The 23429-nt window shown below is 37.2% G+C and overlaps 1 protein-coding gene across 10 annotated transcripts in view; it reads left to right on the plus strand.

The window, feature by feature from the left end:
- Nucleotides 1-23429, plus strand: part of FAM13B (family with sequence similarity 13 member B) — a 52675-nt gene that overhangs the window by 15859 nt on the left and 13387 nt on the right. For all 10 annotated transcript variants that reach the window (XM_054217148.1, XM_054217142.1, XM_054217144.1 and 7 more), the window contains 10 exons: nucleotides 1242-1419; nucleotides 2028-2172; nucleotides 5400-5557; nucleotides 12291-12332; nucleotides 13340-13495; nucleotides 15435-15570; nucleotides 15802-15825; nucleotides 19385-19452; nucleotides 20219-20273; nucleotides 20693-20840. In XM_054217148.1, coding sequence (XP_054073123.1) covers nucleotides 1242-1419; nucleotides 2028-2172; nucleotides 5400-5557; nucleotides 12291-12332; nucleotides 13340-13495; nucleotides 15435-15570; nucleotides 15802-15825; nucleotides 19385-19452; nucleotides 20219-20273; nucleotides 20693-20840 — 1110 coding nt within the window. The remainder of the gene's footprint in view (nucleotides 1-1241; nucleotides 1420-2027; nucleotides 2173-5399; nucleotides 5558-12290; nucleotides 12333-13339; nucleotides 13496-15434; nucleotides 15571-15801; nucleotides 15826-19384; nucleotides 19453-20218; nucleotides 20274-20692; nucleotides 20841-23429) is intronic.

Genomic DNA, 23429 nt, shown 5'->3' on the forward strand with positions numbered 1-23429 from the left:
CTCTCTCATCTAGAGAGGCAGAGCGACTGCTCATCATTTTCAAACATCTTTTTCCCTTTCTAACTAATCCCAGAAGAATTTTCAAATATCTGAGAAAGAAGGGGAGGCCTGTTACTATAACTTTTTCTCCCGTTTTGCTTTCCTGACATTTCCTTTATATGGAATTTCTCTGTTAGCAACAATTATGAACTCTGAACCTTGTTGCCTATAAGGCTGATAATGTAACAGATGAGGTTTGTGGGAAGATATTTTGATGAAGTTAGTTAGATGTAGGGTGAGAATAAGGAAGTTTTATGGAGACCCTTTTTCGGGTCTGAAATTGAATCAGCAAGCTTCAAGCTAAGTATGCGTTAGGATAACTGCATTGAGATTGCTTATATTCATCAGTTAAGTATTACAAAAGGAAGTAGAGTTGAGAATGGGATGCTTATAGAGGAAAAAGTGACAAAGTGCTTAGCTTACCTGAAATGGGGAGAATTTTAACTAGCTTTTAAGTTGACTCACTACCTCTGGAGCTGTTGCTATCTCTAGAGCTCTTCTGCAAAGCAGTTGTTATATAAAAATGGTAAATGAAAGGATATGGAGGAGCTAGCCCTATGTAATCGGAAACCTGAGTGAGCATTAATTGTGGAAAACATGCTGAAAACTGCTGATTGGACTTGCAGAGGAGAATATGGTAGCAATCATTGGTTTAGGTTATCAATTTCTGCTTCATAGAAGAAATTATATTTATCATTGGTGGTACTCTGCTATGGGATCTACTGAGGAGGGTTGTTTTTTTTTTTTTTTTGCTATGTTCCCCCACCTCTTCACCACCCCTCCAAACCTCTGACATCATTGAAGAAAAGTGACGGAATAGGAAATGGGTTATCGGCCTCCCTTGGAAAGATCAGAAAGGAAGAGACTAATCCAGAGACAGAAACGAGAGGATGCGATGCTAGGACAGATAGACTGTTATGAAGTACTACCACTATGAATACTCTTCAGATATGTGGGCTGGATACTTTGGTTTTTGGGTTTGGGGGTGGTAGTGTTCTTTTTCCATGGAGAAATTTAGTACGAAAAATCTTAGACCAAACAAATGCAAGTCAAATTCGGACATTTTTGTCTGTGGTCTGACCAAATTAGTTGTACTTCAGCAGTAAGTAATTTTTGTCAGAGTCAAAAAGTTGATCAATATCAAATGTGAAAAAGCAGATATTTTACTTTTGTGATTAAAATATCTTTATTACATTTTTCAGATTATAATAATGAAGATGAATTTGGAAGAAAGTTGAGGTTCCTCTTGCAGCAGCTTCCACCTGTTAATTACAGTTTGTTAAAGTTTCTGTGTAAATTCTTAGCTAATGTGGCATCGCATCATGAAGAAATTTGGTCGGCAAGTTCTTTAGCTGCAGTCTTTGGCCCGGATGTTTTTCAGTAAGTTCATACAGTGTTTTTATGTGAATTCAACAGTGTACATCTGTAGTCTAAAGTCTTTCTTAGTCCATGAGTAACAGCATCAAGTACACAAAAAGTTTTGGGCAATACGTTTCTTTCCATTCCTTCCACTCCCTCACCCCAGTTTTGCCTTACAATTTTTTCTTGGATTTAAACAACAGCTTGTCTATGAGCTATGGTGTTAGAAACCACTGATCTTGCATTACTGTAATTATACTGAGATTCAAATTCTTTAGAGATAGCTTATAAGATTACTATTTGCAGCAAGAAAGCAGTGCTGGGAGAAAGCTCTTAAAGTACGAAGTATACTGGGGTTTTCTCTCTACAGGAAAACACTTGAATTATAAATATTCCTCATGAAGACTTAATTGACTGAATAGTTGTTACTTCATCACTTTTAAATATAAACTAGTGGAAACATTTATAATGCAGTAATGTGAAGGTATGTGTAAAGGTTGGTGTGTTCAGAATGGATTGGGGATAATGGTGTGAAATGTAGCCCTTAGTCATAGAAGCTGTTCACAGGAGTTCTTTCAGGAAGGAGTTGGATTTAGACTTTTAGACTAAACCAGCGTTGAATTCTTTAGCATTTACACAGATGTGGAGGATCTGAAAGAGCAAGAAATAGTTAGCAGAATAATGGCGGGGCTTCTGGAGAACTACTATGAATTCTTTGAAAATGAAGAGGAAGATTTTTCATCTACTAATGATTTAAGCTCAATAACTGAGCAGGTAAGAATATTTTAAATGCCAGTATTTTATCACTTAAGTAACTGTCATACACATTTATGTTTATGAAAGATATGTTGAAATATACTTTTCTTTAGTGTGCCTTTCGGTAGATTCTCGCAAACTGATAAAACCTGGTATTTCCTTATTTAACATTTATTTAACATAGATAACATGTTAACATATTAAGATACTTAACGTGGCTTGTGAAATTGTTGCTTTGTAGTAAGTACAGCTATGCTATATAGAAAAATATGTAAGAACTCAGCCAACAATGATATCCTGCCCAATATAGATACTGTTATGCATCTATAAAAGACAGAAAAATATATAAACAGTATATCTTTTTAATTAGGAAAGGAGAACTGATTTTTAAGCAAATGCAGAACTGTTGTTGGTCTTGGTCAATAATATTTTTAGGTGTGTCTTACAGAAACATGCAGGGTCTCGCACTCCACTTGATGATGTTATCAGTGGTGGTTCCCTATGCCAAAATTTTTGAATGTTGTTTCTGATTCTAGGACTTCAAAATATCATCTTGACATTAGTGGGGAAAAGCGTTGAAATTAGAGAAACAAAATTGACTGGAATAGAAATGCTCTTGGTCCTAGATTTCACCTGTCAGGATTGCCAGATCACCTGACCGTGGTATCGATTATCAATCACTCTTACGCCTTTCCTCACAACGAATTTGACTTTGTGAAGTAAAATGCTATGTCATGCGGGGATAAATAGAGATGGAGAGTTGTTACGGAAATGAAAATGTTCTATTGTGATACAACCTCCTTCTGTTGGCAAATATTTTTAATTCTAACAAGTCATTGTATGTAAGTGACAATGCATGGAAGAAGTAGTTTTTGTATTATCGAAGCCAGGTTCATGGATTATTAATAAAACCTTGGCTGAAACTCTTCCTTCGAAATATGGAAAGCTATAAACTGAATTTTCTCACGTTCAGTTGGCTTAACACATGATGTATTTTCTTGAAAGAGGAAAAAGGGTAAATAGCCAGCAGTTGCTAAGGAAGGTAACAAGAAATATTGAATTTTTAAAGCCTAACCATCCCACAAACCCGTCCTCTAGCAAGACAAGTAAGGCAAGTACTATGGCAGCTGGTTGCTTCCTCTTCCCTGCAGTAGACACCTCACCCATCGGTCTGGTCTGCCAAGCACGGGCAGCAAGTTCTGGGTTGAGCAGCTTCTGCTCTGCTGGCTCTTCTGGCAAAGTGCTGCAGCTTTGCAATGTTTGCTGTCTCTTTAGCTCTTCGCAGGAATACGTCTAGCACTGAGAACTGACACAGCCCTGCTGCATGCAGGAAGCTGTTAAATAAAGCTGGGCTGTAACTTTTGCAACCTGAGGCTCAGGACTGTCGTCTTAAGTTGGGATGACTGCTCTTTAAAGTACAGTTAATTGATCTGTACTCTCATGCTTTAAAATTACTGATTTGTCTGTGGATTATGATATGTTTTAGCAAAGTTTTCCCAAGCATAACAGTCAGTGTGGTGTGGTTTGGGTTTGTTTTTTTTTTTTTTTTATCCCTAAATTTGAGACCTGTTGGGATGTCCCTTTAATTTCGTGGCGTCTCCACCAGATGTCAACAGTGCACTACTGTTGGGTCCTGTTCCGTCCCGGGCTGGTGCGGTGGGGGTACAGAAGGGCCACTGTCTCCACTGGGTGCAGCCCCAGTGGCAGCTGACTGTGTGCCGCTGGGCTTGCCCTTGCTTCACTGGCACATCCTCCTGCAATTACGGAGGAAAGTTGGGGATAAACACGTTTCTTGCCCTGAATGTAGCACCATATAATGCATTACACCCCTTTTAAAAATAAATAAACATATTTTCTCTGCCTTCTGTGTAATCTTAAACTGATAAATTTTCAATTTTTCTTAATATCTGACATGAGTATAAAACAAAGCTGAATTATAAAGTGTATTTTCTTGAGGCTGCTGCTGCTACTTTATTTTCTGCGTTTTGCAAGTTTGGGAGATCAGTGATCAATCACAGACGGGCTTTGCAAATCAGTCACTTTTGTTGAGTTTACCTCTTTGTGTTTTAGAAATAGTTGCTTTGTAAAAAATGAAGGTGTCGTTGGCTATGTTGTTTTACTTTTCCAATTGGCTATATTTTACTTCTTCAGTAAAAACATTTGTATTTGGAAACAAAAATAGACAAGAGGCTTCACAGAAACTTCTCAATAGTCTTGCTCTTACATTTACCTTTACAAGTATTCATTCAGTGCTTTAAAGTTTGGATTCTTAGATTTCTATATTGCCTTCCATAGAGGGGTTTGAAAATGCCTCTCATATCATATACAAATAAGGCTGCCTATGGAATGGAGGAGAATTACCTGTCCTTATTTTATACATAGAAAAAGAAAGGCTCTGTGCCTTGGGACTTCAGTGTAGTCAGGATTTTGTTGTTTCTTCATTCTGCTTGTGTTCATTTACTACATCAAAGGTGCTTCCCTTTTCAGTTTTTGTCCAGTGTTTCTAAAGAGTTATGTAGCTTTTTAGTGATGTGGAATGTATGATTTTACATAAAAGCAAGTATAGCATGCCTGGCTTTCTAAAATTAAAAAATGTGTTCTCCTCTCACATGGATGTTGTTTGTATACCTCTTGTACTCATTTAGAATCATAGAATAGTGCGAGTCAGAAGGGACCTTTAAAGGTCATCTAGTTCAACCTAGTCATCTAGTATAATGAGTAGGGACATCTTCAACTAGATCAGGTTGCTCAGAGCCCCGTGCAACTTGGCCTTGAATGTTTCCTGGGATGGGGCATCTACCACCTCTCTGGGCAACCTCGGTCAGTGCTTCACCATCATCAGCATAAAAAATTGCTTCCTAATATCCAGTCTAAATCTTCCCTCTTTTAGTTTAAAGCCATTACCCCTTGTCCTGTTGCAACAGGCCCTGCTAAAAATTTGTTGCCGTCTTTCGTAGAAGTTCCCTTTCAGTACTGAAAGGCCGCAGTAAGGTCTCCCTGGAGCCCTCTCTTCTCCAGGCTGAACAACCCCAGCTCTCTCAGCCTGTCCCCATAGGAGAGATGCTTCAGCCCTCAGAGCACTTTTGTGGCCCTCTTCTGGACCCGCTCCAACAGGTCGATGTCTTTCCTGTGCTGAGGGCTCCAGAGCTGGACACAGTACTTAAGAGGTCACCTGCACCTCTTAAGTTCCCTGGACCTCTTAAAAGAACTTTTCAAGCCATTAACTGTGATTAAATCTTTTTTAGATCAATGATCTCTTGGAAGAGGAGGAAGATGTAAAGCTTGAGCAGTCTGAAGAACTTCCAGAAGATGGCACAGAGAAACCTGATGAAAGGCCAGCTGTGGTGCATCTAGATATGACAGGGAGTCTCTCGGATTCCAGGAGTGTTACAGCATCAACAAGGTAACTTGTTTCTGCCTCGGAGGTTGGGTTTAAAGTTTGGAGTATAGTCTCTTCTGTCTGAGAGAGAGAAGCTGTCAGACTTTAGAGGTAAGTGGTGTTGTCTACGAACTGAAGCTGTGGAAGTAGGTGCAGTTCTTGTAGTAAAATATGGGATAAAATAACTGTTCCCAAATTCAGAAGAGGAACGCCTGTAGAACTCGGATTGGATTATTTATGGTGATTTATGCAGAGAAAGGGAAAAGGGGCGTATTTTAGTGAAACCATAAAGTGTTATTTAAACAGTAAATTTTGTAGCAGAAATTAAGCAGAAACTAAAAAGTATCTGAGTATTTGTAGATGCAAATCCATTCTGTGCCATCTTTCCACCACTCCCTTTCAGTGGGAAATCCTAGGATGATTTCTTGTCACATGCTAGTGTCCTTACATGACCCTAATTCATTTCTAAACCTGTGAGAATTTATTTGTCCAGGTTGGTCTTTTTTTGTGCCCAGTTTGGTCAGGTGTTAAATGAGGAGGAAAGTACTTTCTTATTTCCCTAGAGTACAGTGGAATATACTTCATAAACAATTGTAATGAAGACTGTCTAGATGTGATTACTTCCTGAAAATATGCTAGAGAGAGAAAGCACCAGGCATGAAGAGGAACTATATATGACTAAAAGGGCAGTGGAGAGCAAGTGGGATAATATTGACCATTAATGATTTTTAGGTTGGAATATAGATGTTCTAGAAAAGCCTTTAGTAGGAGCACCGTGGAAGAAATTTTGAGCACTTTTAAGATAGCATTTTGTAAGGTTATACGTGAGACTTCGTAGAATGGGTTGCTTGCAAAAAAACTTGATTTCTAAGGTCCAGAAAGTCTCCTTAATTTGAGTTGAAATGAAGGCTCTGGATACCTCGGTTTGTGAAAGTTGACTTGCTAATACGAAGATCCTTCTTCAGTTAATTTAAACCCTGCCAACTAAATTTATCTTGGAGGCTGATGTTTCTTTGTTATATCAATGTAGGAGTGACATGTACCTATGCACAAGCTGAGGTTTAATTTGTTAATTGCTTTTTAGAAAAAAGTTACTAGAAAAATGCATAGAAAGCCGAGGTCTTGCATTGTCCTAACAGGTGTAAGGGCTGCTGAAGCTGGAGGGACCTGTGTTACCTGCCTAAGAGCCAGACTCTGTAGAGGGATCAGGCAGGAGTACTAGAGTGGGAGTCAGATTTTAATTAAGACCTGTCCTCATAAAGGAGATGCATAAACTTAAAATGGTACTTGCATTTGAGAGCTTATTTGCACTTGCTTGTAATACACAGGTTTGTTTTACATGCTTGGTAGTACACAAGTTTTAATTTTTAAGGCTGTTTTACTTGTATTATAGTTTACATAGCTCTGCAGGATGTGTTAGGTGTGGGCATTGCATGTAAGAACTTGTAGGGAGGGGTGAGAAAGAATCTATAATAAAAGTGTGACTAAAAGGGGTGGAAACGCAGGGGTAATGCAGGATAAGTTTAGTGCCTACGAGCAACCAGTCTCAAGAATGTGGATTTCAGGTTGAAATCTGTTCAGCAGCTTGGCTGCACGCTTCCTTCTGCTTTGTTGCAGGAATTAGTAAAATATAAAATCAGGAGAGAAACATAATTCTGTTTTGTAATTTAACTTATATTTTAATTGTTAATTATCCTTTTCAGCAAGATAGCTGGTTAATTTTAGTTTGATTTAAATTAAAAGTTGCTGCAATTGGAATACGTAAAAAAGTGCTGCTTCTTCCAATTAAAGCTTTAAAGCAATTTAACTATTCACAGGTATTTAGTTGCTTGCGGAATGTGTAAGCGCAGCAGTAGTGACAAACTCAACATGTTCGAGAGTTTAAATTTGATAGCCTGAAGAGAAAAACATTTTTACTCAATGTTTAGGGTTAATTAAAAATTAATAGGCGTTAATTATGGTTGGCATTTTACATAATTTGTGGTAAAGGATAAGGAGGAATCCTGTAGAAGGAAGAATTTTGACTGTAAAACCAGAACAACTGCAGGAAATGTAAAAATAAATAAATTACAGTGAATGAGAAAGTATGCTTTATTAAACTTTTAACCACTATAATTACTCTAAATATTTTTCCAAACTTAAAGGCTTTCATAGTATGCATTTAGTGGCCTTTTTTTGTTGTAGTTTCTTGATGTAAAAAAAAAAAAAAGTATTTAAAAAAGCAAATGTTAATGCAGGTTTATTGGGATGTTTGTCTTGACATAGGGCCTGCAGCATCTGAAAAAGGAAAGAGAAGTAGAATTTAAACATGATTCTTGCAGTTCCTTAACCGGTAGTTTTGTTACCTCTTTGCTGTTGTCAGATTTTTGGGAACTGACTATCTGTATATTTTTGGTCTCTGTGGAGAGATAGAGAAGAATGCTGAGGTTGCATGTTCCGCACGCTAAAGATTAGTTATCTTGATTCATTCAGTGGGGTATATGACCTTCCTTCTAGTTATTTGGACTGTAACTTGCTCATAATTTTGCTCACTACCTTTTTTCTTTACTCTCTCTGTTTGTTCTTTCTGAAACACATGACCTTCATGCACTGCATGGTGTTAATTTGACTTTGAGTGTGAGAGAGATCCAGTGAGAATGTGGATAATCATTAATGCAGTTTGATTTAGTGACTGCTGGAAAATGGTATTTAAAATAAACCTGTTGACCGATCTTTAAGGCCGTTACCCAAACAGGGCGCATTTGTTGCACACGATTTGACAATGCGTTTGTAAAGGAAACATCATACTCTCCTTTACCAGAAGCCTTTTCACCAGGGTTCCTTTGATTTTGCTGTCCTGACTTTCGGAGGAAAGAATTACTGACTCAGCGTTGCAGCTGACTTTTAAGACGTGCTGTTGAAATAATCACTTTAGAATTCTTCTCTGTCACTCCAAATTTTTCATCACTGCGCTTTGCCAAGCGGTATTTGCTTTATACTTTTTGCAGTTCTTCTCAAATATTGTCAGTCGAAAGCCTATTATAAAAACTCTTAATACGTTCTTTGGGCTTTTCAAAATTATATTTGTAATTATAACATATAATTATATATTATATAAAATATATTATTATATATAATTATATTTGTATTTATGACAAATAGTAAGTTCTGTAAACAGTTTGCTTTGTCTATATGAAATGCAATGTCAAGGGTGAGCTCCTCACTGCTTGTGTGATATTTTTGTTAACCCTTTTTTGCTTTAATTAGCTCTGATCAGTGCAGGCAATAGTATTAACAGCAACAGAGTGAGACAAAATGCATAGATAGAGCAAGGCTAACCACCATCAACTGCCTGAATTGCTAGAAAATATATTATTCTTTTAGTTTAGGGCTCTCTTTCACATCCAAATACTTGTCCCTCCTTCCATGCTGGAAAATCGGTGAACAACACGTTAGGAAAGCTTTCAAGTGTTGATTGGGCAGCTTATTGTCAGGAGTGACCTCATGTTGCAGTCTATTTCTATTTAGACTGCGGGGTTTAGTGCAGCACTCCAGAAGTGCTGCCTGACAAGCAGCCATTGAAGCCCGGCGAGCAGCATGCATAACCAGCAGCCAGCAGCCCGCTTCGCTGCTTTTCAAATGAAGCAGTTTTACATCAAGTGCTCGTTTGGGATAGCAAAAATAATCAGAATGGCCTGTAAAGTTCTGCAGCACAGGTAAATATATAAAAGGCAAATGTGGCTTTGATGTGCTTGCAAATGAGACCTTATTTTTAACTTTAAAATTGTCTCAGATTAAATGTATTTTGGAGACATTAGGAAGTGAAATAATGTCACAACTGATTTGGTTTTTTTTAACGAGAAATCAGAATCTATGTACAGTCAGTAAATTACCAAGAAAAACTTCGAAATGTTTTATCTCTTGTTAATGTATTTTTCTATCTTAAGGTATGTTTTTTATGAGACTTTCTATGGGTCGGGAGACAGTGCAAAAGGGATTCTAGGGAGGGGGTTAGCGTTATGAAACAAAGATGTTTACCTTTCTGTGTCTTGCTGTGTCATGCTGCGTTTAAGACTCTGTGTAGCAGTATAAATTACAGCTTTTAAAAAGTATCCTTGAACGGTGGTACATCGGTTGGGAAGTTGTCCCGTATTTTCAGCTAAGAGCGATTGAGACATTTCTTTCAAAAAGTCCTTAATTGCTAAAGTGATTAGTTGAAGACGAAAGATACTCTTTACGTAGTAAGAGGATTTTTCAGGCTTTGCAATACTGCTGATTTATGCACATCTTTTGCTGAGTACCTCTAATGCATCTAAAGGTGTTTAGTAAAAGCACTGGTGAATGATCCAACGCTGGGGGCTGAAGGTTACGCGGCAAGATGGAAAATTTTGTTGTGAACCGTGTCGGAAATCTTTTGGATTCTTTGGAGATGAGTTTGATTCTCCCCACTTTTGACACAGTTCCTCATTGTCTCAAGTGGGAGAATAAAAGGATTCCAGGTCATCAGTTTCCTATGAATAGTATTTGTACTTGTGCCCTTGACTGAAATTGTTTTTGCTCTCTTTTACAACTAGAGTGTTGCAGTGTTCTGTGCTCTGAACCCTTTCCCCCCCCGCCCTCCCCCCCCCCCCCCCCCCCCAATTTGTCCTAGGAGTGCCTGTGTTTTAACAGTAAATAGATTTCAATCTGTACAAATATGTATTAGTACTTTTAGAAAGTAAGCATACCTTTTATAATGCATCCTTTATAGAACTTACTGAAAATACTGAGATTGGATACTTAACAACATTTTTTTCTGTTTTGAAATCTTACTTTTTTTTCTCTGAGGTTCTTGCTTATGCTCCTCTCATCTGGTGCTTGGGGCTGATCTTATTCACAGCTTCGTGTCTTCATCTTTTCATTTCAAGTATTGTCAAAAGAAAAATTGTTTATCAGAAAACTTAAAACACTGTCTACAAGTGGTAGGGCTATGCTGTACTGTGCAGAGAAATACCATTGAAATGTAAATATCTTAAGTTGCAAACTTACCGTTTCTCTGTTTGAAAGAAAAAACAAAATGCCAGTATGTTCACCCTCAGTTGTTTGATCCGGCAGCTTTGAAATTAGCGGCTGCAGGATCTGGCCTCTACATCAGGTATTTTAATATTCCAAAGCTATGTGGCAATGTTTATTTTGAAATAGTAGTTTAGAGCTGCCTGTTCTGTCAAAGCATTTGGAATAGATCTGCTTTGGTTTTTCACCACCTAGGCAAACAGACACACAAATCATAAAGTGCGCTTGATTCAAAGTCAAGTTTCCATTAAGAAAAAAAATAATTAAAAACTTCTGCGAACACCTGCTTGTTCAGTTGTTCCATGCTGGTGTTTAAATACAGTGCACTTTGCTATTGACCCAGTACAAGTTGTCTAAGACAAAAAGGCATAATTACTTTTAAATAAATACTTTTAACTCCTTATCAGCTGGTGCTTAATTGAAAGTCTTCTATTGCTTGTATTTCATATACTTAGAGGAAGAAAAAATAGAAAATCTGCTTGAGGTGGTCTAATTATCTTACCTCTCTGGTGGTGGAACTACTAATAAACTTGATAAGATCTAACCAAGATATTCCTTGCTGTATTAAAACTCTTCTTGGGTAAGCAGAGAGACTGTGTACAGACTAATACGAGTCAAAGCTGTCTTGCAGAGGTAGTACCTGTGCAGTTCTGCAGTGGAGGGGCAACGTCCCTCGTATTTCAAGGTTTACTTTATGCATTCATGAAAATAATATTTAAAATCAACTTTGGCTGCCAACGATGTTGTCGCATGGTAAAGAATAGACTATAATTTTATTTTTCAGCTTTTTGAGATTAGTTATATATAATAGGAAGAAAAAGCATTTAACTCCCTCCTCACCTCCTAGTTGAAGTAAAATTAGTATTTTTCTCTGAATAAGACCTGTAAGTTGCAACTCATTGCCATTTGAAATATATAATTCTTCTTTTATTTCATTCTTTGCATATGTACTGCCACTTTGTCTAACACTTAAATATTCTGTTTATAATGACAGAATTTTGATCAAATTAATGGAAAATTGAAGAGGGAGCGCGTACACGAGTTAGCTTCCTTGAACTTACTTGTGTTAGTTGCACTGATTTCCACCCTTCGTCCTCCTCAGGGAGTTTTAACATTCTAGGCTGAAGTGGCTTGTGCTAGGAGATTTCTGAATGCTTTACAAATGGCTAGCTTGTGTCTCCAAACCTCTGGAAGGTACTTGCCTTGCACCTGAAACGTAGCTGTCCTTGGAGAGTGGTGCAGGTACCTTGAACGTTGCAAAATAAAATTATGCAACAGTCTGAGAGGCAGGGAAGAACCTCTATGAATTGCAGCTGTAGAGGAAAACAGTAATTTGGAATTTGCTTTAGGCAGCAAGGTTAAAATCTGCATTCTTAAGCAAGGTGTCAGGAAATCTTTGGAGACTAAGTGCTTAGTGTTTCCCATGGGAACGACCATACATCCGACAGCTTTACAGCTTCATAATGTACTGAGTGTTGGCTCTTGAGAGACAGAAGTCTGCACTGCTCCTTCTACAACTTTCTGTCTTATGATGGCATTCTTTCAGATTTCTTTATCTAAATAATAAAGGGACTGCAAAGAAGTGTTTTCTTTACATATTTACTTTTATTAGCCTCATTACATGCAGTCTTTAAGTATTTTCTAAGTTGCTTTCTGTTGACTTCAAGACTTCTATTTAGTGTGATAAGTGTTTGCATTACATTAACTTATTTCTTCTTTATTGCAGTGCTCATATCTCTCCCATAAGTATCTTGCCTGCCTCTGCAGAGTAAGTATAATGAAAATATAAAATGTTTGAGTTGTGCTGTTAGTAGAACACGCATAGAAGATACCTCTTCTTCCAAGAAAAAGAAATGCAGTAGGTTTGATTGCAGTTATGAATGAACATGTGCTAGTGTGAAGTATTTCACTTGTGGCATTTAACACTAATGTGGGAAAAACCTAATATCTGTCAGTGTCGTTGACAGCAGAAGCAGGAGAGTACAGTATGGTAGAATCTAGATTCCAGAATGCTTTGGTTTTATACTTAGATACATCATAGGTGTTTGACTTTAAAAAGATTATAGCATTTACATTGTATTTTTAGCACCACTTCTAGTTGTTAATATTGAGTACAGTTCAGTGGCATTGTGTGTATAAATGCGGAGGAAAAATAAACGCACAATTACAGAGTTAAAAATGGGGTGAAGTAGTTTAAGATTCTTCCAGGAGGAGTTTTTATAGGCCTAATTGTGTATTTTGGATGAGCTGGCTAAGAAGCACTCAGCAGAGCAGTCTGTTTTTAAAGAATGCTGTTCTTTTCTTGATGTATCTTTGGGTGTATCCTGTGTCGGGTACTAGTGCATTGTCTCTGCTACTGGTTGGCTCTTGTCTTTTAAGATTACAGCCCCCTTCAGCATAACTGGCTGTAACCCCTCCTGAAGTGGAATCTGCTCCAGGATTGATTCTGACACAGGATTTTACACATTAATATATTAAGCTTTTATAAGTTTTTGTGTATAGTTATCAAAAAATAAGTTAGTCATTGTAATGTGTTGATTACTCTTAAAATACTGTTAATAATCTTCATAATACGTTATGTAAATCTTATGAAATAAAAGATAGTAGGTGCGGTAATTTCCACTGCCTTTTTGGAAAAGTTAGTCTCTTTTTGCCTTGAAGTACTTGTCATCAAAGATTCCTGTCGTGTGTAAAGTTTGTTATCTCTGCCTTTCTGCATAGATCAATGCAAAAGAAGAGTACTTAATGTGAATTTTGTGTCTTTTTTCTTTTTAGCATTTTAGAAAGAACAATTAGAGCAGCTGTGGAACAGCACCTTTTCGACCTGCAGAGCAGCTTAGATAACGATCTTAAACATATACAGCAACACAGACTGGGCTGTAACAATGACGCAAAAAATCCCAGCAGGGATGAGGAAGGATCTAACAACCAGTAAGATTTTCTTCTATCTGTAATGAATTCTATAGGATTGTATGTCTTAACTCTTCCAAACCAACTATCACTCACCTCAACCCAAAGCAAAAGTTAACGACTTTTGCTATTAACTTCAACTTATCTCGTATTTTAAACCAAATCAACTTCCGTCAGTTGCCAGTAATCAACAGCTCTTGAAGCAAATATTTTAAATTGATCTTACAGTTAAAAATGTCATGAAGTATAACTGCTTGACTGCTGAATTCTGTGCAAGTAGGACAAGAACTTAAATTTACGCAAGTGCGCTCATTCTTATCTCACCGATGTTACTTACGACACAATTTTACCATATGAAAGCTATTGTAGATGCTGTTTCGGTTTCTTTACCCTATCTTTCCACATCGCTATTTTACTGCTCTGTCTGCCACTGTCAACAAAATAGCTAAAAATGCATAGAATGAGTTCTGTGGGTCTATTTGCGTAGCAGTTCAGCCTCATTTGATCAGCTTTTATTTTTCTTGTAAATCTTGCCATGTTATGAGTGTAGCGATTGCCACGGCAGCATTGAGAAGCTGGTATGTTTTGGTGCTTTATTAAAAATAAATAGTCATGATTAATACCCAAACTCCAAAAATATGTAGTGAAGTAGGACTTAGTACCTAAATTCCTTTGTTGCTCAGAGCCTGAAATAAGAGAAATATTCAGACTCAGATGCTGTTTTCTGAATTGTTCAATCTTTACTGTTTTTAGAAGTCTTATCTGTGACAAGAGATCAGACTAAAGTTAGCAGTTGATCATAAAAGTAATGATCATTGCTGGTAATGATCAATTAAAACTGAGTTTTAGTGATTTAATGCCTTTGAAGTAATTAATAGTAAGTGGGTAATTGCCTGAAAGACCTGTTGTAGCTGAATTCCTTCAGTTACAGCGTAAGTGCTTTAAAGGCTGGCTGACCTCACAGAAGCAGAGGCTAAAAGTACTGTCACTGCAGGTTTGAAACCAATATACTCTTCTGGCACAGTGACTATTTCAAATGCTTGTGATCATCGTTCCACCGTGGATTAACCGTAATAGAGGTTACATGATAGCGTTCTTGATAGAGGTTGTCTGGGTCCTTTAAAGCAGTGCCGCCAGCAGACTGTGCACAAGGCAAATACACAGTTAAATGAAGAACTAAAGAATGCAGCGATCCAGTGCAAATTTCTTAGAACTAAATTAAAATAATTGCCAGAATTAAGAAAAAAAGAGTTAAAATGTTAATTTCTGAACCATCCTGTTTAGTATCTGTATCTGATCGAGGAGGGGAATTTTTTAAAAGTAGTTTGGAATTCTTTGGGAGCACGAAGAGGGAAGGCAAGGAAGTCAAAGGCTTGTGATGAATTACAGAATCATGTGGGAACAGGGATGGTGGCATGTAAAGAACGTATGGACATAAATACAGTGTAAGTTAGTTTTAATCTGGTGGTACTGTTACAAGCCTTAAATTGAATTCTAGGAAGATTAAATGTTAGAAATTATGGGATTTCTCACTGAAGGGGAACATAGTGATACTAGCTGTAAACTAACTGGCTTCAGTATTGGGAGGAGTGTAGCCACAGCAACTTTATGGAGTTGCGGGAGTTTCAATATGTCGTTGTTTCTGGCTGTTGGCGTTTTTATTCCTTAGGGCAGCATAATAAGTGGGGGATGTATGCCTGACCTTTAATACAAGAATCAAATAAATACATTTTAATATGTCTATCATGTGCTGTTTTAGAAAACCTCATAAGTATATATAAACTACATAAATAATTAAATTTGCTTACAGGTGATTCAAATTGTAGATATTACCAGTATCTTTGGTCAGAGTAACTGACCTGATGTTTGATACTGTTTAAGGAAAACAAAAAAAAATGTGGCGTTTTTTCTTTAGAGGTGGAACAACAGGTTGCTAAAGTCTTTCTGTTCTTATCTTTAGGAATGATGTTATTGAAGATAATGACACTGGTAGCAGTGAGAACACAGGAGACTGCTCTGAAGTATTGGTTTGCACTGATTTAGACAGTGAAGCTATGAAACATGATACTGTAACTGAGGAAGAAGAAAGCGTTCAGGTGAGAGGAAGACCTCCTGTATAAGAAAATCATAAATTGCTGTGACTTTAGCAAAGTGCTTTAGAGATCCAAGTTTTCCTAATGGCTCTGGTGTAGCCTTACATGGCGCTGTTGCTCTGTGCAGTTAATTGTCTTCTCTGCTGTGCACGTTTCGCGCACACAGAAATTTTTGTGTACTTTGGTGCAACTTGTTTGGACCCTGACTAATATTTTTCTGTTGGTCTTTCACAGGTACCAGCCCTTCCTTCTGCTCAGGTAAGTCAGTATATCAGCAAGCATAGCACCGGTTAGAGTAGCATCTGTGTTAGCAAAGGCTTCCTGAGGAGCAGAAGATCTAGAGCTGTGATTGTAGCATAGCCCAGAGTTAGTCACACCTTTTGCTGTATCAAGAAAGGGTAGAAGTAACAGTCACCTTGAGACTCTGTAGCCTCTTGACTATGCTTGTGCTAGGAAGGTGTGTCTTTGCAATTAGCTAATTACAGCCTTTTCTCACTGTTCCCGGTTTCTTCTATGGTAGGCCTAGATGCCCTTCTCAACACATCTTCATCTCCTTTCTAGTTGAAGGAGGTTCTGTTACATCTCCTTGGACCTCTTTGCTTATATATTTGACTTCTGCTGTGCTGATGGCTTGAGTCCCTCCATACTGACATGTACACTTAGAATGCATACCCTTGAGGTGTTCAGGAAAAGAAAAAAGAAAGAAAATTAGACTTGTGACCTCCTGAAGAGGTTCAACACAGTATTGTCATCTTGAAATGTATCAAGATCAACTATTTGTATTCTAAAGCAGAAAAATCTGTCTAGAGTGTTGCATGAGCACATATCACGATGTGATGCTAACATGCTTGTAAAAATAAAATACTTAGTTGTATTTTTTAAAAGCTGTTTTACTCAGAAAATACAACGTTAATGATACTTGAAGTTGCTGTTAAAGTTTAGAAAGCAACTGAAAATGTAAACAACAAACCACAGGATAATCAGGTGTCATAGATTTAATTTTGGCTTTGTTTTTATAGATTATGTTTGAATTGAACGGAGTAGAGTCATATCACTGAAAGAAGCAAGTAGTGTGCGCAGTTTGGTTGGAAACCCAGTAGCGTAGCAACTCTAAATGTTGAAATAATTGTTTGCCCTGTACAACAAACATTCCTCAGCTTTGCTTTGAGCTGCAAATTATTATATCTTCACATACAATCAAATGTGAAGGTTTGTAGTACGTACGGCCTGAATTTGTAATGATGGCCTGAACTGTACCAGCACTTTTTATTAGCAAGAAGACATTGGTCTCTCATTCAGGGTATCTTTATGCGATGAAGCAATGCTGTAAGATATGTGCTGACAAAAATGAAATCAAGTAGAACAGTAATATGCAAGAGAACGTAGTTTCTGCTGCTCTGTATGAAACAGCACATCTGCAGCTGTCAAATAAGCAATTCTAACGAAAAGTTCAAATCTATAGTTCCTTATTTATTTGGTAAAACTTTTGTTGTCATAAATCTAAATGATGAATTCTGTGGGTAGAGAGATTTGCTATTCATATGTAGAGAACGTTCTACAGTGGTTTTTAGCTTCTTGCCTGTGAGTCCATAAATCTTTCTGAGGGCTTCCTGGAAGATAACTAGATAAGCAAACCTATTGTTAGAAGACGTAAATTAACCAGAAGAATTTAATGGGTCTGTGAACTTGAAAAGACAGAAATGGATGCTTTAGTGTAGTGAAACTGTGAGACTTGTCTGGAATCTTATGTTTTTATTAAAACAAAATGTTGCCGTAGCACTTCTGACTATTGTAATGTATTCTTCTCCTAGCCTTCTGTTTGCTTTCTTGGATCCCAACTGAGTTTTTTGAATCACCCAACAAGCCAAATTTTTCAATTGTTCCCACTAAACTAGCATATTGTTTTAGAATCCCATTTGGTAAATTAAAATTTCACAAAATGTGTTGATTCTCCAGGTTCTTTACTGATGCATTAGTGCCAAATCTTGTTAGAAAAAAATTACTAGATTGTTATCCTATAGCGCAAAATGCCCAAAACATGGTGTTGCAATTAGACGATATTTTATCCAGTTCAGGTGAATACTATGTTTGCAAGAGCTCTGTTGAAAGCACAGGGTAGAGTGGCATATTTCTGCCATCAGTCTTTTTTGACTGGTTTTTGTAAGTCTTCTTTTATTTGTTTTAGATTTTCAGTCTTTTGACAATGAAAGCTTTCAAAACCAACAGAGAGTGAGTTTCTCATATTAACTCCTAACACTTTACTTTCTCCTGACTTCCTAGTTAGAATATAAGCTGAACTTTAGAAATCAAAACTTGGAAAATACAAATGTAGATGGAGAAACAAAAATTGCAAATTGGTGGCTTTTCAGTGCATTTTATGCAGTTCCAATGGTTTCAAAGAGCAGCTGAGAAATGTGAATTACCCTTCTTATGCAGTACGTGCACTTCAGAGTTCGAATGTATGTTACCAAGCTAAGAATATAAAGGGGGAACGTGGTGCTCGGGAGCACATGGTCATGTACAGCTGTGCTTCTGTTGTCATACCTGATGTCGTTCTTGTCCTTTTTCGCTTTGGTACCAGCGGTAAGATGGCATTCTGGGGTGAAGTTTTCTTTTTTCAATGTTAGTTTCTACATTCTTGTTAGTACACTACTTGCAATATTATTGGAGAGTTGTACCATCCGGTGAGATGTTAAAGGGAAATCTACTGGTTCTTCTGTATGAAAGGAGTTTGAGAGGGTCATGTAGGGTTATAGGAAACAAAAGATGTGCACGTGAGCTCTGCTTTGGGTCTGCAGTGGAAACAGAAGCTGCTGTTTCCACAGTTGCAGTAAGTGTGACTATGCAAGACTTGCACAGCTCATCTCTAGGGTGGAAATAATCTGCAGGAGGATGACGAATGCACTCGAATTAAAAATTGTTTCCCCAAATTGGAATTTGGCTTGAGGACTGAAATAATGTAAACAGAAAAATGAAGTGTTGTCTGATAAGGGTGAATGTTCCTGTCAGCAGTGTAAAACTGGCACCTGTTATGTATATTTGAACTCTCCAGGTAACTTTTATTTTATATTCAGACATTTTAAAGAGCATTTGTGAGAAGTTCTTGAGTCTGAAACCAGATGTAATCTGTTATTTTAGAATGACATTTTATATTTCAAAATTCTTTTATTCTCCGAAATAAGACATTTTTGGAAGAAATCAAGTACTGGGCTTTGGTGTAAATGCTTAAAGTCGTCAGTCTTCCTGTGCCAACTTTTAGTGAACAAAATGGTGACATGTATTCATCTGAACTTGTTTTGTGAGATGGTGTCACAGAAATGCCAGCATTTCTTCATCCCCTTCCTAAATAAAGTGCTGTTGCTGCTTTATTTAGTGACAGGGATTAGTAGCTCCTTTTAGAAAGTCTGTCAGTCTTGTTTCATTTCATATATGCTGAGCAGAAGTCTGCATCCAAGTCAGTTGTTTTTGAGACTGGGATATACTTACTGCCATGATTTTGGTCACCCCAAACTTCATGCTATGATTGACAATTTGCAGTAGAACTGTTGGTGTTAGTATTTAAAAGAAATAATAGAAAATGGTTTGTCTGCAGATGGAAAGTAATTGTCTGTCTGTATTCTAGTGATTAAATCACCTGGTTACTGGCCTTACTTTAGATCTAAAAATATTGCATGGTTAAAAAGTATGACTCCCACCCCCACATGAAAAGCTGTGCTTTTAGTTCTTGAGATTTTTTTGTGGTCAGCGATGATTACAGAAATGTTTTCAGCTAAGAATGCCATTCCCTAATCTTTCTAAACATACTTTTTGCCAACAGACTGCAGATGTATTATTGGAACCATGTGATAAAGATGCAGATGTTAATAGAGAAAATAATACTGAAAGGTATGTATTTTTCTTTTGTCACTTACATGGTAGACTGTGTAACTTTAATTTTGAAAAGTAAGTGTACCAAACTGGTGATTTGTGTCAGCACAGTGTAACATAAGGGAGGTGAAACTAAATACAAAACTTTTCACATGTGAAAACAGAGAGAATGAGATGGAGTTCCCTTTTTATGATGATGATATAAAAGACAGGGAACTTTATGCACTTAAAAGAGAAAATAAGTACAAGCCTATATAATGTATATCACGTTTTTCTTGTGAATAACCCTATGTTCTGGGCAAGAGAAACAGAAGTAGTAGTAGTTGTTTTCTTTAAAATGCTCTGGCACGTTTTATTGCTCTTAATGATTGAACATTTAATGCTGGTAATAGTGACTCTTCAGAAAACTTTAAGTTCATTTGCAGTTTGAGTTCAGCACTGACTGAAATTTCAGTTTGAGTGAAATTGAGTTTTAAAATACTTGCTCCCAGTTTGGGAATAAAGGTCGGAGCTGTTTTTATATCCAGCTTGGTTCAAGTCCAGTTGTTGTTTACATGCTTCAACTTGAAATTCTGTGTGAAGAACAGAGGCGGGGTGGGGGAGGGAAGGCAACATAACTTTTGCTCCCCAGGATTTGAACTATCACTATAAGGAAATCCATTGCACATCTGCTAAAACTGGACTAGGGTACGTAAGAATAAAATGTACAGGGAATATAAAGTATTTACTGTCCATTAGGAATTTGTATTTAAAATCATAACTAGGTCTGTGTCTTTTTTTTTAGGCAAAATAGTATATTGCTTGGTGGCGATGACACAATATCTACAGAGATGTTTCTGGTAAGATTATGATTTCATTTGTGTACAGATACACTGCATCTAGTAAACTTACATGAAATGCAGATACGAAGAAAAACAATAATTTTAGCTTTTAACATCTTACATTGGTTGACCTGCTGCAAGGTTTGCAAAACCTCTGTTAGAGCTCTCATCGAGCTTCAGAAAACTTGGCAGCAGAGCAAGCTTAGACTTATGCATCTGGTGTAAGGAATGTTTTGTAATGCAAATAAGTGACTACCATTGGTGGGGGTGGAGAGAAGCTTCTTTGTAATTCTTGAGTTAGGAAAGAAGAAATTAATATTATGGGGTTTTTTTTCCTCCAGAAGATTTCCAGAGGTGCTGTAACTGACACTGATTAAGTACCTGATTTCCAGTTGCCAAATAACCATAAAATTGTCTCTTCTGTTATTTAAATACAGGATTCCAGTAGCAAGACTTGTGATCTTAATGCAAATACTGATTCAGAGGTGTCAGGGGTTGGCAACGTTAATGTTTCTGAGGAAGCTCTGGGTGTCCAAGTACCACGTCTAGATCTGAAGAATGTATCTGATGGTGACAAATGGGAAGGTAATTTTCACCCTTTAGTTCACAATCTAGTTAGCTAGTGATGATAAATAGAACATCTGACAAAGCAGAAGCAGCAGACAACTTGCACTTTTTTTTATTAGTCCAATCAGTATAGTATGTTCCTGCACACATGGTAAGATTGACCAAGTCATGACATAGATCCCATCTTTTCTCAGAACTATCTACAACTTACTTAGGGATCTTAAAAAAGTGTAAAGAAAAAATAGTCAAAGGAGCAACTAAGGAAAGCAAAAAAGCCAGAGTTTCATATTAGAGGTTTGTTTGGTGGGTTTTGTTTGTGGTTTGTTTTTTTTTTTTGTTGGTTGGTTGGGTTTGGGTTTGGTTTTTTTTGGGGGGCGGGGGGGAGGGTAGATGTGTTTTGTTTTTGTTTTTGACTTATGGTTCCCAGGACCCTGAGTCTCTCATCCACGTCCTTAAAACCACTTTCTCTGATTATGTCATACAGTTAATATTCACACTGTGTCTTGTTTTTTCTTTTTCTTTTTAAATGTAAGCTACTGAAGTTCTAATACTAGCTAAATTTGACTTATAATCACTAAGCTACTAAACACAGCAATTTATATTTCATTTATTCTGAAAAATCTGTGGTTGTTTTGTTTTAAACATCAGGAATATCAGATGTTGATTTCCATGTCATTGGACAACTTGAAACAGCTCTAAATTTTCAAATAAAAGTTAAAGTTGCAAACGGATATTACTTTAGTGCCCCTTCCATTGCTGGGATTTTAGGAAAAGCAAATCATTTGAAACATAGTTTTCTCTCAGACAGGATTCCTTATGTTTGTAACCTTATTCGTCATGGCCTTCCAGGTTTAGCAAGCCCCTAAGCTCGTGACTTTACTAAACTTTGTTGCTCAAATGGCTGATGATAACTGTTTAGACTGTTGTTTTACTTGAGTAAAAACATAACCCCTTTGTAACCACAGCAAAACACTCTTGTCAATATCTTTTCAAAGTTCTTATCTTTTTATGTGTTCCTTATATCCTGTTTCCTCTGCCTAGTGTTGATGTTCTGAATCATCACACCTTAAAAACTGCAAGTGATACAGTTTCCTAAAATACTGTGAACTGTCACCGACAGTACAATGACCACAGTCCACTCGTTTCCAATTTTAAAAAACTGCAAATACAACTTGTTAGATACAGTACAGATTTACTACCCAGGCATGAGGTTTTAACTTCCACCAGGCTGTTCTAGTGACAGCTATTCTTTGAGGTGCCTGTAAGTGTCACAGTCGAATGTTAGTAAGACACTGGTAACAAAGAATGACTGCACTTTACTTCTGGTTGCAGTGTTTCAAGCATTAAAATTAGTGAAGTGTACCTGGGATGTACATAGTTTAACAGTGCAGCATATAGTTGCAGCATGTCAGCACATAAAACTTTGTCCTGGAGCTCAAACGGTAATAACTTACTGTTAATTTGTCACCAGTGTTGACTGTTTGCCAAATTAATTGCCTGCATTAATCCATCCTTCCCTTTTAGCTCTTTTACAAATTACGAGGTTTGCAACTTGTGATTGGCTTACTTAGATGTGTAAAATATTTGCTGGTTGGCCTTCTTGAGCCCTGGCAGGCTAGAGTACGTCATGTCCTGCAGAAGTTCATTTACAGGCATCCAAAGACACTGAGTCCAGACTTTCATTCTTGTTGCCCAAGTTAATAACTTTGTCTAAAGTTTAAAAAAAACCCAACCAAACAAGAAACAAACCTGCTTATGTTCTCAGTGCTTTATTTACATTAATTGCTTACTTGCACATTACATTTTGTTGCATCCTCTATTTGTGTTAATCTTATTTAATACGTATTCTCAGAAGGTTTGTGGCTACCATTTTCATTATTTCCTTAAATCTGCTCGTAAAAGTTGCTTTGGTTTTACTTACCCAAATAGCTTTATGACCCTTTCTTGGAAAAGAAAGTAGCATATCTGTATATAAATTTATATTATAAGCTGCTTGGTAGAAAAGTCATAGTTTGCAAGAGGTGTCATTTCATTGCAAAGCAGTTTAACTTTGGCTGTTCTTTAGTCCTGTTTAGAATGGTTATTCGGATCTCAGCCTTCCAAGGCACTGCAAGTCCTTGTGGCATTCCACTGGAGTAGATTGGCTTTGTAAAGAAATCTATACTAGTCCAAATCTTGTTACAAGATTTGGGTTATGAAAGCTTATGTGATAGAAAACCTAAAGGCCTGTAACCAACAGAGTTCTTGAACATCAAATGCTTGCTGGCTTAAAGCAAAAATGCAGATCTATATTTCTGAGTATTTTTTTCTGCATTTGTCCTGCTTTGTGGACATCGCCACCATCTCTTATTTTTTACCAGCTGTGAGCAAAAAAACCTATTTAGAACTTGTCTTTTGTTACTGTGAGGATGCATGTGACTCTTATTAAACTACAAAAAGTCTTTACTATTCCTGTGTCAGTTCTTTGTAAACCTTTTTCAGTAAAAAGTTCAAATTCGCCAAGGACTGAGCATCCTTACCTTCCAGTGAAATTGCTTGGAAGCAGAGAGTGCTCAGGGCCTGGCCCAAAAGATGGGATGTTTTTCCCTGGTACTGTATCTTCCTGCT

Source organism: Rissa tridactyla, chromosome 11, assembly GCF_028500815.1.
Source record: "Rissa tridactyla isolate bRisTri1 chromosome 11, bRisTri1.patW.cur.20221130, whole genome shotgun sequence".
Classification (NCBI taxonomy): Eukaryota; Metazoa; Chordata; class Aves; order Charadriiformes; family Laridae; genus Rissa; species Rissa tridactyla.